General features: G+C 36.3%; 1 protein-coding gene across 3 annotated transcripts in view; it reads right to left on the bottom strand.

Moving 5' to 3' along the window:
- Window positions 1–1867: 1867 nt before the first annotated feature.
- Window positions 1868–14679, bottom strand: part of LOC128984831 (protein BCL9 homolog) — a 30274-nt gene continuing 17462 nt past the window's right edge. For all 3 annotated transcript variants that reach the window (XM_054404205.1, XM_054404200.1, XM_054404213.1), the window contains exons 6-9: window positions 14019–14199; window positions 12478–13104; window positions 9443–9650; window positions 1868–4139 (exon numbers count right to left, since the gene is read on the bottom strand). In XM_054404205.1, the coding sequence (XP_054260180.1) occupies window positions 2564–4139; window positions 9443–9650; window positions 12478–13104; window positions 14019–14199 (2592 nt within the window). In that variant the 3' untranslated portion in view covers window positions 1868–2563. The remainder of the gene's footprint in view (window positions 4140–9442; window positions 9651–12477; window positions 13105–14018; window positions 14200–14679) is intronic.

Below are 14679 nucleotides of genomic sequence, written 5' to 3'. Positions count from 1 at the left end.
AAAGTTAAGGGAAATTATCTAATAGAGCAAACCCGCAAACTTAAACAAATTTTTGGGACAACACCCAAAGAGTGGTCGAAGAAATATCCCAAACACCCAGAAAATTCTAAGCAATATTACTAATTGTTGTCTTTAAGTGGACATTTTAAGCACTCTTTACTTTCTGTAATTTGTTTATTTGTATGTTTGGTAGAGACAGTCACTTTAGAATCACCTGTGCATTGCAAAGTTAGTAAGTGTATTATCTTTTTGTTCATGGTTTTATAATACAGCTTACGAGCAAAAATTAGAGCTAAATAAATACATTCAAAAATCAAGTATATACTTAATTCTAGCACCGATATAAAAAAACAGTCATAAGCACTACCAAAAAACTTTAAAGAAGAAAAATCAATGTGTCATATAAGTTAATAAGAAAGTTTTTATTCTTAACAAACGTGTGAAGAATCAACTATATTTGGACAATGGATTGTTTGATAATTATGTAGCACCTCAAAATGTATCCATGAACACATGAATCAACCTGTACAGTTAAAACTGTCAGAAACAAAAAATCTTATGTACCTAGATAATACTACACTGCTCAATTATAAATATAATTGATATTAAATCCATTTATTATTTACCTAATAATTCATGTTTTCCTAGTTCAGGTCACAAGTAATGTGAATGTTCCATTACTAAGTTAAATTTGCATAACATTGTTTAGCAGGAAGCCCCTCTGAGTTTCAATTACAAAAAAAATTACTTATGAGAAATTAGTTTTGCATATGAATTAATGAACTCTGATGAGTGGTTTTACAATAACGCTCAAAAACTCACTTCTGGAAAAAAAATATTTACTAATAAAGAAAAAACAATAAAAAAGTGTACATGATAAAATAGCTTAAAAGTAAGACATAATTTTGTTCTTCAATACTTACTGCAGTACATTTCCAATAATAGAAACTATCATTTGTTTACTTTTGACAACAAAAAAATGTTTATTTTTGCGTATTCAGGGGTAAAATAATTACATATCACTTTTAACGATCTGCTAAAATATATTTCAAATAAGAATCAATTAAACAAATAAATTTTAAAATAAATAAAAAACTATAAATGTACGAAAAAATATTGTTCAAATGTTACATGTATTTGTAAAAGTGTTTGGAAAATGTATCTAGCCAGGCCCATTTTCACTAATTTACAGGCAGCTAAAAAATTTTGAAGAGCTTTGTGTTTAGCCTATTAAAAAAACGCCAACTAAGTTGACTTAAAGGATAGCTGCATGCAGCTTCTTAAATGTTATTTTAAAAATAACAACTATTTTAAAATCTTTAAAAAAAATTTTCAGCAAAGAATAATAGTTCGCTATATATACAAAACGTATTGAATCTCAATAAAATTCAAATACAAATTAAAATTTGAACTTACATTATGAGAGTTAAAAGTGAGAAACAAAAAAACTCACATTATAAAACAGTAACATAAGCCTAAAAATAAATTCTATATTAAAAACGTAAAGTTAACCTTAAAATTAATTATGTAAACAGAAATTTGATGTTATACATACAAAATACATTATGTAAAAAAAGCCTCAAGTTTTTTGTACTTAATATTATGTAAGTATCATTCTGCCAAACAATTCAGACTGCTTTTCAAATTGATACAACAAATATATTATGTATAAACAGTGCTTGAATTTCAAGTTTAAAATGTATTATAAATGGGTTGTTCAGGACATAACTTACTGATTTACCTACAAAATCAGGTAATTTTACATGTAGTAGAAAGTTTTAGATCTTGGATTGACATACTTTGTTTGAGAAGCAATTAAATAAACAGTATTAAAATATATAATCTGTTAAAATTGATTGAACTATTAGATAACAAGGTTTAAATTATACTCTTTAAATAAGGTTAAATACAGTTTAAAAGAGACTAAATATTCTATAATATTACAAACAAATGTGAAACTGTAAAATTATGTTTTGCATATATGATAACAACAATAAAAACTACCTATCACAGAAATTAGACAATAGAAAAAAAACATGTAAATATTGACAAAATCAACTTGCCGCAATGTTAATAATGCCAATTGATATGTCTTAACAGCTAATTTGGGTTTTGAGCCAATGAGGGCTTTGTAAATTATGACAAGGATTAAAACCATAAATAAATTAAACACAAAAGACAATATTACAACAATAAAACACATGTATTTAAAATTACATTAAAATAAAATCATCTTCAAAGTTCAAACAACACAATGATAAACAGATCAAATATGATTTGGCCATTACATAAAACTTTTTTGAAATATGTCTGATTGATAAAATTATTATTCTAGTTAAACTGTTGCACGTTGAGCTCAATCTATTAACGTAGTAATTCGCACAACTAAACCCGAAGACTTAGCAAAATACATCTATTTTCGATTTAAAACCTTAAAAATATAGTCTCGTTTTAAAAGTTAGTTTTAATTTTAAATGTACATTACAAAAATTGTCTCACAAGTAAGCGTCATAAGTAATCTAGCTATGTACACTATCCGTTTCAATCCAAACTACGTTAATGTTCATTTGGGAACAAAAAACTGTTGGTTTGCTCCCATCGCCTGATTGCCAAGCTGACTTCTCGTGTTTGTGGCGTACAGTTGCTGTTGGAAATTGTGAAACTGTTGAGCGTAGTTAGGGTCAGCAGTAGTAGGACCGATGAATGACGAGTTTTTGAAGTTGTTAGCTTGGCCCATGGAGGGGGGTAGAGGTTGACTGGCATCAGGAGCCATTCCACCCATACCTAGAGGAGATCCTTTTGAATTAGGCACAAACATTTGACAGCTCGATCCTCCAGGATTGGGGAACATCTGCTCATTTCCCCCAAACCCACCCATGTTGGGCCCCATGTTAGGGACTCCGACTCTCATCATACCACCAGAGCCTCCTCTCAGAGGCCCACGCATCACGTTCCCAGGTCCTTGGCCCATACCTCCACAGTTCATGTTACCCAAGATATCTCCGCTGGGTGAATTGTTCTGCTGGAAATTGTTGGGGAAATATTGTAGATTATGAGTCGGAACCTTGGCTTCTAGATTGGAGAGGGGGTTTGAAAAGCGCTGCAGAAACTCGAGGCTAGGAGGTCCACGGGGCCCTGCAGAGCCGGGTTGAGGTCGTGTGGGAAGGTACTGTATCGTGTTAGGGGCGCTAGGCTTTACTTGGATATTAGCACCATTGTAGGAATTGGGTACTGGAGGTCGAGGAACCATTCTAGGTCCGTTGTACCCTCCTTGCATCATGTTGGGTTTGGGAGAGACAGACGGACACGGCATCCGTCCGACTCCCACCCCTACTCCTCCTCCGTTACCAACCGCACCAGGACTGAACGAATGAGGATGTGTACCCATTTGAGGGTTATTGATTCTAACACCCACTCCCGGGTTACCTATTTCTTGCCCAGGTCCCGAGCAGACGTTCATTTCATTCATTGGCATCATATGCATATTGCCCGGACCACTGTGATTGAAGGGCATCATACCCGGATGCATTCCTGGCGAAGGTCCAATCATTCCTCCTGATTGGTTGACAGGTGAACTACCGACATTGTTCGTGAGTTGTTGGCTCATTTGTGCCAGTGATGTAATTGGATCAAAATGAGAAACTTTATTGTTGTTGCCGACAGATATCCTCGTCATTCCATTTGGATTCAAAGGAATATTATCTGGCCCGATACAGGGATAGTTTCCACCGGGATCTTTTATAGGTTCCACGCTGCAGTTCTTGTTCGGTGAGGGAATGTCCATGAAATGAGGACCGGGGCCAGGACCAGTACCGGGGCCTTGTTTGGGTTGTTGTTGCTGCATGAAACTATTGGATATGACAGGAGAAGAGGATATCATGTTGAACCTTGAGGTTGCTATGGAGTCTTGGAGTTGTCCTGGACTAGGACAGAACCTCTGATCCGAGGGTGTGGGTCTAGACCCAGGCTTGTCTCCAGCAGGCTGAGGACTCGTCGTGAACTCCCCTGGAGTCCCTGTGTATCTCGATACTCCCAACTCCATGGAGACAGGAGTCAAAGGCGTGGACCTGCCAGATACTTTAGTGTTCATCTCGGTGTTGGATCCTGCCAGCACACCTTCAACACTTTTTTGAGGCAACCTGTAGACAGGATTAACTATTTTTATTCTCAATTCAAAAGTATTCATATTTAAATTTTTATTTCAAAATTAAGATTACTTGTGAGCATATCAGGTTTACCTAAATGGGAAAGCACGGGGAAGCATGGAATTGGTTTGGTTGTCGGGGTTCTTACACAAGAAAAATGAAAATTAACACTGTGCATATAGAATTAGTATATTTTACTTTCAATGACCAAGTAAAGTTTGAGCAATGGATCGGGTATTATTTGATAAGGGTGGTTACAATTATCATGAGATCATGATCACTTATATATCACCAAGTGATAAGATGTAAGGGTACCAGCCAAGCCAGGCTAATATCCGATTAAGAACCCCCTTCTGGCTACCCAAGTATGGTACTCAATCGTCATGCCAATAAACTCAAATTAATACCATAAAAACATATATTACTAGTATGAGTATGACCTATAGTTATCTAATTTACTGGCAACTGTTATGTAATTTGCTTCACCCCATCAAAACCCACAGTTGGTTAATACCCCAAGACATATCTGAACTTAAGGCATGTTACTTTTTGCATCCAAAATATGCCTGGCTAAAAAAGTATGAAGAAGAAAACCTTTTTTGACTTATAAAATCTGTATAGACACTTCTTAAACTTCTCATATGGCAAGTGCATTTAGTAAAAGGTTCAACAGGAGATTGGGCAATAATTTAGTGAGCGTTGGGCAACCAATGTATGTATCCAACCTAGATTAGGCCTAATGAGGGTAGCATAGTTGTTAACAATAGCCAATAGCTTTGTTATCCAATCACAAATACAGAATTTCAATAATAATTTCAATTTGTTTTAGAACAAAACAAGATTTTTTCCATTAAAGGGTGAACTGAGGAATTAAGTTTTTGGATTATAGTACTATTAACATGTTCATTTAAATGTACAATGGACAAATGAGAAGTATCTTAACAGTTGCTATTACAGAAGAATAATACCCCCGCCGCAGCAAACCTGCAGATTAAACCAAATTTCTATTTGCCTGAATTGATATACAATTAAATCTATTCAAATAACATTATGTTAAACAAGTCGAGTACCTAGGTTTTCTGCTGAAGGGAGGCTAAAGTGTGTTTTTAGAAGAAAATATTAATAGCTTAGTATTAAATAAATAAATTTGCCATGATTGATCAAAATATATCCAAAAACAAGCAAACTATAACATTTTACAATATTCTCCATAAGAACATGGGAATTTTAAATTTAATTTTTTTTTAATTTTCTACGTAACCAATAACAACACAAAAACACTTCAATAAATTATTTATTTTTTTAAGCTCTTTAAATTGGCCAAGAGAGAAATTGAAACAATTTTTTACCCTACATAAAACTCCCCATAAAACCTCGTTCCCATCATATATACATACAAATATATATCTTACTAATATTATAAATGTGAAAGTTTGTGTGTTTGTTTGTTTGAAGTTCAATCACGCATAAACTACTTGACGGATTGGGCTGAAATTTGGCATGATGATAGCTCACATTCCCGATTAACATATAGGCATATTCTTATCTCAAAAATCCTTTCGGGCTCCGCCCCAGTGGCTCTGTGATTCCCCATGTCAACCTTATGAGTATTCATATCTAAAGGGAATTTAAAAAATTTGTCAGCTGTTTAAACTAAAAACGTTGGTTCTATGTTATGCAAAAGCATTAAAAGTTATAAGATTTACCAACAGGGTGCAGCACTATAATTATTTTTTGCATTTATGAAAACAGTGAATTTTAACTAAGCAGCAACAAAAACCTGTGATATGCAATGAGAACTGTCAAAGTAGGATTGTTTACAGTTATGTTTATGTTTTGAATTTAATTAGGCTAATAATTTTGGATATTTAGAGAATTTTTAATAATTTATTTTCTTTTATTAAGTGTAGGTGAATTGGTGGAACATTATGGCTATGGTAGATGTGTAATACTATAGTATACCGTAAATTTAAAGAAGCAAATTTTGTCAAAATGTGTCCTCCCCCATTGCAAACGCAAAGCTTGAGTATAACTGCAATAAGCATTTTATACTTATATGCCAACCCCGTACGAAGGACGGATACTCTGCTAGTCATATATACAGGGTGTTTTTAAAAGAATGCCGGGATTTTAAATGGTACAGTAGAGTCTCTATAATCCGGCCGTTCATTAGACCGGCACGTCCAGTAATCTGGCACTGTGTTTCCGCCGATTATTCAGTAAATTTTCATGTCTAGACTTGAAAACGCGAGTGTCCATATTTCACAACAGCAGTACACTGACGACTGACGTCTGCTACGGGTAGTTGCGTACAGTGCGTGGCGTGTGAGTTGAGTGAAGGCAGTGTTGTGAGTACAGTGTATATACTATACAATCTACAAGTGTAGTGCGATGTCGGGAAAACGTAAGCATGTAACGCTGACTTTAGATAAAAAGTATACGATTTTAAAACGTTTGGAAAAGGGTGAAAAGTTGGCTCATCTGTCTAAGGAATACAATATCGGCCGTGCAACTATACACAACATAAAGAAGAAGAAGGAGCAAATCGAATCATTCTTTAAGAGGAATAGTGAATCATCTTCGAAGGTAAGAAAGACATTAAAAGTAGGCGAATTTCCGCAAGTAGAAGACGCACTTTATAATTGGTTCATGCAAGAAAGGAGCCGACACACGCCAATTTCACGTGATATTATAATGGAAAAGGGGAAACTGTTCTATAACAAAATCATGAAAAAGGACGACTTCCGTGCAAGTGTTGGGTGGCTGGATAAATTCAAACGACGCTTTGGAATTCGACTGCTAACTATGACTGGTGAAAGGCTTTCGTTTGATGTTGCGGCTGCAGAACCTTTTATTGAAAAATTTAAAGAAATCGTGGATGAAATGGACTTAGGCCCAGATCAGATCTACAATGCTGACGAGAGTGGTCTGTTTTGGCGTCTTTTGCCGAAACAAACATTCGTTCATAGAGAGGAAGCTAGTGCCCCTGGTTGCAAGTTGGCCAAAGATAGAGTAACTTTTATGCCGTGTTGTAATGCTAGTGGCACGCATAAATTAGAATTGCTTGTTATTGGGAAAGCCAAAAAGCCAAGGGCTTTCAAAAACACACAGTTGCCAGTTACATACACAAACTCGACAAAAGGATGGATGACAAAAACTCTTTTTTCGGAATGGTTCCATCAAAATTTTGTTCCATCAGTAAAAAAGTTTTTGAAAAGACAAAAACTGCCTCAAAAAGCCCTTTTGTTGCTCGATAATTGTCCTGGACATCCAGATGGGGATGAGTTAAAAAGTAGGGATGGAAAAATCACTGCTTTATTTTTGCCCCCAAATGTAACTCCGATACTCCAGCCCATGGACCAAAATGTGATCCAAACTATAAAATCGAATTACAAAAAACCCTTTTGTACAGTGTTTTGTCAAAAGAGGGGAGTGTTGTTACAGCTCTGAAGGAAACCAACCTGAAAGATGTTGTTTTTAATCTTGCAAGCGCATGGGAAAAACTTGCAACAAAAACAATTGTTTGTTCATGGGCGAAGTTGTGGCCTTCTCTTGATTTATTAGAGGATTACAGAAGACAATCAAATCCTCAAACGACAGTGACAACAGATGCTGAGCTAAATGACTTGAGAGAAGCAATAGCCGAACAGTTAGTAGACGATCCAGAAGATCTGACATCAGCCGATGTTACCGCCTGGTTAGACGGAGCAGACGACGAGCAGTGTCAAATCATGACAGACGATGAGATAATCAAAGATGTTCTAGACGGCAGTGACGTGGTGGAGGGGGACGAGGAGGGCGGAGTGGGCGGAGCCAGTACGTCGACAGCTGCAGCTGCACACACAGTCAACACGGATTCGGCGCTCTGTGCCTACGCAACTGCAATAACTTGGGCGGAAGAAAACGGTGCTTCGGCTTCCGATATTATGACACTAAAGAGGCTCCAGGAAAATGTTTTAAAACTTTCTTTTAATGCAAAGAAGCAGAAAAATATTACAAACTATTTTGCTGTTGTTTAAGTAAGTCTTACATGTAAAGTGTACAGTAGGCCTAAAGTTCTGTAATTTTAATTTTACAGTATTTAGGGATTATCTTTGTTCATTGTCTGATATTGTACTGTGCGGTTGTTTGCTGTTTCATATCACTGTTTATTTTTTACAATAATACATTAAACAACATTTCATTAGGCCTATACTGTACAGAAATTCAAATAATTGTTATCATAGTTTTCGTAAGCAATAAAATGTTGTTTATTGTAAAACCACTTCAATTTCTGATGCATTTCCACTAATCCGGCATTTTCTATAATCCGGCCCTACTAATCCCCATATAGGGCCGGATTAACGAGATCCTACTGTAATTGCTTGGATACTATTCAAGGCAACTAAACGTTTTATACGTCAAATTGAAGCTAAAATAACTAAGTTTTGTTTCCTGTTTAGTAAGGGAGAAAACTTTGACCTTGGCATACCTAAAACAGGTGTGGGGTGATAGGTCGCTATTGTAACTCATACGCCTGACGCCAGTCGCCAGTACGACGTTTATGGCGCAACAGAAGGCACAGATTGTAATCTGTAGTTCGCAAAGTTTATATCCATTCCTAATTAAACTAAATTTAAATCTACTTGATGACAAAGAAACTTGAAGCTGGTTTAATGAGTTTCGTGAACGAAGTGTTTTGAAAAGACATTCACCTGGCCGGCTAAAAACAAGCGATGACATACTCGAAGAAATCCGACAATCCTGCATCAGAAGCCCGAAAAAATTGATTGCCCGACAAAGTCTTCAGTTTAACAAACCTAAATTGGTCACTTTATGATGTTATCTATAAAAGATAAGAGTCTTTGTGCTGAAAAAGGTTCAGTTAAGACATCAGATAAACCCGCCGATCACCCTAAGCATACAGACTTTACCAGTTTTACGCTCATATAAGATTGATGAAAATCTGAATCTTATTAAATCATTCCGAATTGTATGAAAGAATGAGAAAAAAACTGAATTCTTTTCCCTTTAATTTGATGTTTAAATCGTTTAATTATCTTGAATAGTCCCCGAGCAACGACCGTTTAAAATCCCGGCATTATTTTAAAAACACCCTGTATATATATGCATATACAAAAATTTGAACGAATTGTTTTTTGCCTCTGGGGACATCAAAACAAAATTTAAAAAAGTAAATCGGTCCCGTGCTCAAGTCTTACCATGAGACCTACGGTAATAGCTACTTCCCTAAAGGGAAATTCGCTAAAATGAGGAAATGATTAATATTACCACTCAGAAAAGATAAATCAACTTACGATGGTGACATAATGTTAGTTTCCTTGAGGCTGGTATTAGGTTGTTTCTGGATGGTCAGTTCCTGGCCTTCAAAGGTGTTTAGGTATTGAATCTGCTGAGGGGAAGGCACCGGCATCAGATTGGGCTCCTTCGATGTAGGAGTGGAGTTAGACGAAGGCTGCTTTTGTTGTGCTAATGATTGCAGAGATCGGCAGAACAAACTGTCCACTGGAAAGTAAAAATTATATTTCAAAACTGTTCAAATACAATACTTCAACTGTGTACACATACACATTTGCAAATTTACAGATACTAAATTATCATTCCTGCTAGAAATTGTGATTAAAAAGTGTATACTGGAACTCTCTTTTTTTTGAGGTTGGCACCGTTGGCAGCCTCTTTTAACCTAGTATTTGACCGTCCACATAGACTACAGATCTGTGCGTGGAACGTATCCAGCAAAGCAAGGGATGCGCCCGTACAGTACGATGGTGAACTGTAATGATAAAATGTTTGCAGCAGTGACCATGATCCGAACCCACGACATTGCTGCCTTGGGTCCGAAGTCCGCGACGCTACCAACTGAGCCACCGACTCACCACATCAACCGAAACCTAAGCTAATCAAAACCAAACCAAATCAGCTGGACAACAGGAATTGTTTGCAATGACGTGGATAGTTTGTTCAAGCAGACAACTCCAAGCTTCAGCTATATGACCATGATATGTGATGTGGAAAATTAAAAGAGACCTCTTGTCGGCGATGCAAAATTTTCAGTATAGCCAATATAGGTGATTAAGGTCGAAAATATTGAAATTTGATTTTTTATCGTTATACCTTATTTAACATAGAACAGGACAGTATCGGTTAAAATATTGAATCGATGTATAAGGCAAAACATCAAAAAGATGTTAAAGGTCGAAATAAATCATTTTGTACATGGTCTGAGAAAAGGTACCTCTTATCGATCAATGTTATTTCGTCATAACGACAAGAGGTCCCATTTCTAATATTCTTTTAAAAAACAAACTTTAGTGCAAAAAAGCAATTGTCCTGCATTCTAGTGGAAATTTAGAGAACTACAAAAAAGTTCAGTTTAGGGAGAACAAAATATCTCACTAATTAGTCCCTACAAGAGGTACCTTTTTTATGTTATGGTGAAATAATATAGGGCCGACAAGAGGTCCCTTTTCTGAAATGTGATTTTCTCGACATGCTTGGATAAAACAATTATTTAAATGAAAACTACTGTGAGTTAAGACAAAAATTGGTATTGCCCCCAAAGAGGACCTTATAAGCTTTTTTTAATACCAAAATCGTTTCTTGAATACGAAAAAAACTGTTTTTATGCATATTTGAAATTTTAAAATAGTTTTTTTCTCAAAATGACTCTTTTCCCTAACAAAATTTCAAAGTCCTATAACTTTAACAAAAAATTTGTGTACTTGCACTAGTGATGCGCGATTGCGAGATGTTACAATCGAAACGTTTCGATTGTTTGAACCTCTCGAGACGTTTTGATCTTATTTTTGCTGAGCGAGAGGTTCTTACCGAGAGGTTTTAACGAGATGTTCATGACGATTGTTTCGTTTCAGCACGGCTTCTCTTCTCTCGTATCTCGCATTCGTCTAGAGAACCGAGAGGCGAGAGGTTCTTACTGAGCGGCTTTAACGAGATGTTCGTGACAGTTGTTGGTGACGATTGTTTCGTTTCAGCCAGGCTTTTCTTCTCTCGTATCTCACAAACTCTCTCTTCTCTTGTATCTCTCGTGTTCTCTCGGGGAGATATGAGAGGCGAGAGATTTTAACGAGATGTTCGTGACGATTGTTTCGTTAAGTGCGGCATCGTCATTTATTATCATATAATTTCTATTGCATTTGCCGGGGATTGACCCCCCAATTAGAGGTATATCTTACTTCAAACCAAGGAAGGTTTATTGATATATTACTTATTTACTTTATCTACGGAATAGTGATTTAATACCACTCAATAAAAACTATTGACAAGACGATATATTTTACAAACAAAATGCTTGTAGGCTATTTGAATCAAAATGTTTATAACAAGACAGTAGGTCCTCATAAATGTTATGTTAACAGTATTATTTACCATATTACCCATTACTTTAAAATAATTTTCTATTTCTGTTGGCATGACCGAGTGACGTACTGTAAGTGCTTATTTATATGTCAGCAGTATATATATATATATATGTATATGTTGTGCATAATAGTCTATACTATTCTATAAGAATCTAGAAAAAGAACTAACATCCTCGTAACAACTCTCATGAAATGTAGACAGATGCGAACAGACGTTTAGGCTTAACAAATGCAACAATCGCGAGAAACATCTCGATTGTACAAACCTCTCGCTAAGCAATCAAAACAATCGATAAGCGTAACATCTCGAGAAGGAACATTTCGATTGTTCAAACATCTCGCAATCGCGCATCACTAACTTGCACCAAGAGATTTGGAATTTAATAAGGAATTAAAATATATATATATATATATAGATAACTCAAAATCGAAAATTCTTGACAAGAGGTCCCTTTTCATTTTCCACATCACATAATCTGGACATGGTACAGGAAACAACAGAATGTATTGGAGCAGATGATAACATGAATCTTATACCTGCATTTGACTTGAGCCGAATCCCTGCTGCAGCTTGCATTGAGTTCAATTTATTTGCAATAGGTTCAATGAGGCTTTTAAGTTGTTAAAATAACTTTAAATACAATTCTAACCATTGATTAACTGAAAAAAAATTGGTTATCCAAAACGCCCTTGTTCCCTTTCTTTCCATTAGCCAAAGTTTTACTGTTCTGTTAGCAAATGTTATTTTTGGTGCAATTTTTTAATTTTCCCTAAAACCCCTTATGAATCTTTTTGGTGGCTTAAAGGACCACTTTATCATTGCAATTCATGTATTGAAAAACTTTTTGTAGAGATAAAAAAAGTCTATCCTATTTAATACTCCTTCCTTCGGATATTCAATTTTCTTTAATTCAACTTTCTACAAATTTTTAAGACTAACAGTAGTTGCATACCTGGAGACTGCTGACTCGTAGGAGCGGACATATTGCTAGTGGGGGAGAACTCTCCTACGACGCTGTTGTTTCCATTGGGCTTCTCCTTCTTGGGTGACAGGTGTGTAGAGGCAGGGGTGCCTGGGTTCGAGCGGGGGGGACCTGGCGAGTCTACGGCAGGGACCTTGTTCTCCGTGGGGCTGCAGGTACGAGGGGACGGGAGGGAGAGGTTGGATGTATTGTTCGCCGGAGAACCCGGAGTTTCCCCGACAGGCACACTAGCAGACCGAGTCACTTGGTGGTAAGGAGGGGGAGGTCCTTGTCCTCTTGATCCGTTATTATGATTCGCATTAGGCTGATTCGACGAACCATTATTCTTCTTCTTCCCGTCATAAAACTGCATCTGGATCTTCTGCCAGTCGGCTTGACTGACGACGGGTTGGTTTTTATGGTTCATCATGAGGTCTGGGGTATCAGTCAAGCCTGTCACCTGGTCCAGATCCGAGGGTTGAGGGTTGCTGGGGTCTCCACTACTGGGAGAGTGATGCTCCGGAAACAACATCTGCTGCATCTTCCTTAGTGTCGCCAACTGCTCTTCTCTGTGCTGTCTTTGCTGTGGAGTCAGGTTCTCATCAGGCACTTTCACACCTATAAATTCATGAGATAGTTACGTAGTTCCGTTGTGGCTTTGTTAGACAAATGATGTAATAGAGAATATATAATTTCAACTCAATTTTGAATTTTCATACTTTTTTTCTTTTTGTACAAAGATAAAACATGATCGATTCAAACAGCAGGCCTAATATTTACACTCATATATATCTTGACCTAGAACATTTGTAATAGACATAAAGCGTTTTCAATATGTTTCTGCATCCTTTCACTGCATTGTTTTTAATAGAAAGACAAGAAACAATTAGGACCAGTTTGAAAATGAATCAAATACGCCTTAAGTATATTCCTGAAATAGATACATATAGTAAAAAACTTCAATGTTTAAAATTTTAAGAAAAGTCATTTGAAAATTGTTTGGACGAATGAGTAGGCCTACTGTATTGTACTTTTATGTATATTTCGCCCTACACACATTCAACACAAAAAAAAAGCATGGAAGAGAACAACTTCCCCCCTCAGAGAAAAATTTACAATAAATCTCTTAGTGTTAAAAAAAAATAAATAAATAATGGTTAGCCCCTTCATCCTTGCATTTTCTTGTCCACATAAGTCTCGACCCTGTGTGTGGGAATATCAAGCAAAGCACATGGTGAGCCAGTGCAGGACGAGAATTAGATATACTGATAATTTTTAGTGGCGACAATGGGACACAAACCCACAAACTGCCTTGGATTTGCAGTGTGTTGTGTTACCGGCTCACACTTACTACTTGGCCTTACAAAGACACAGATTGAACATCAAAATAATCCAAATAGATAACACAATTTTTGACCAATTTGTTTGGATTTTACATGATATACTAGTAACATTTCAGAGCAAAAAAAAAAAACCAGTGATTTCTAAAAGGTCCAATACACGAAACATTTCTGAAAACTATAACAGCTTACCAGCTAAGGAATGATGAGCTCCTAGAGCCATGGAGTCGTCAGTGAACTCACTGAGGGAAGGCATCATCCCTCCCTGGAGTATGTTGGGGCCAGGAGACCCTGGTAGCATGGGAGGCTCGGGCTTCATCTGCGGAGTCATGCCTAGGTTGCCACCTCCACCACCACTCATAGCGTTCGGACCCTGGTATCAATATTGTACAGTTAGTTATTTGCTCAATAACATTAGAGAAAAGACGTTTCATTCTTGAAAGGCAGATCTCAGATAATATAGTTTTCAACAGGTAAGCCTACTAGTTGAAGGGAAATATATTTAAAGAAAAAGTTAAATTCTCTATCCATTCATAAGAAACAAGTCTTATGTAAGATATTTTTGCAGTGTCTACCAAGTCATGCAAGGAATATTTAGTGATTTGTAAGAAACATCCAGGAATAAATTCTCATAAAATAAAAAATTGTGTCCATCGCCTAGTTTAATATTTTTTCCAGGTATTTAATTACTGCAGCCTTCCCTCTTTTCCCTCAACTCTATATGGGTGGAATAAAGCCCTAGTGCTTTATGTTACATCCTTAACCGTAAATTGTACATTAGTTATTTTTATAGATGTACACAATGAAATAATACTGTCATAATGTTACAACAAACAATTGAAATTAAAAGTCT

Source organism: Macrosteles quadrilineatus, unplaced genomic scaffold, assembly GCF_028750875.1.
Source record: "Macrosteles quadrilineatus isolate MER2022 unplaced genomic scaffold, UCM_ALF_1.0 Scaffold_1__1_contigs__length_201487025, whole genome shotgun sequence".
Classification (NCBI taxonomy): domain Eukaryota; kingdom Metazoa; phylum Arthropoda; class Insecta; order Hemiptera; family Cicadellidae; genus Macrosteles; species Macrosteles quadrilineatus.
The sequence above is the reverse complement of the archived record's forward strand: the minus strand, read 5'-3'. Positions and strand labels throughout refer to the sequence as shown.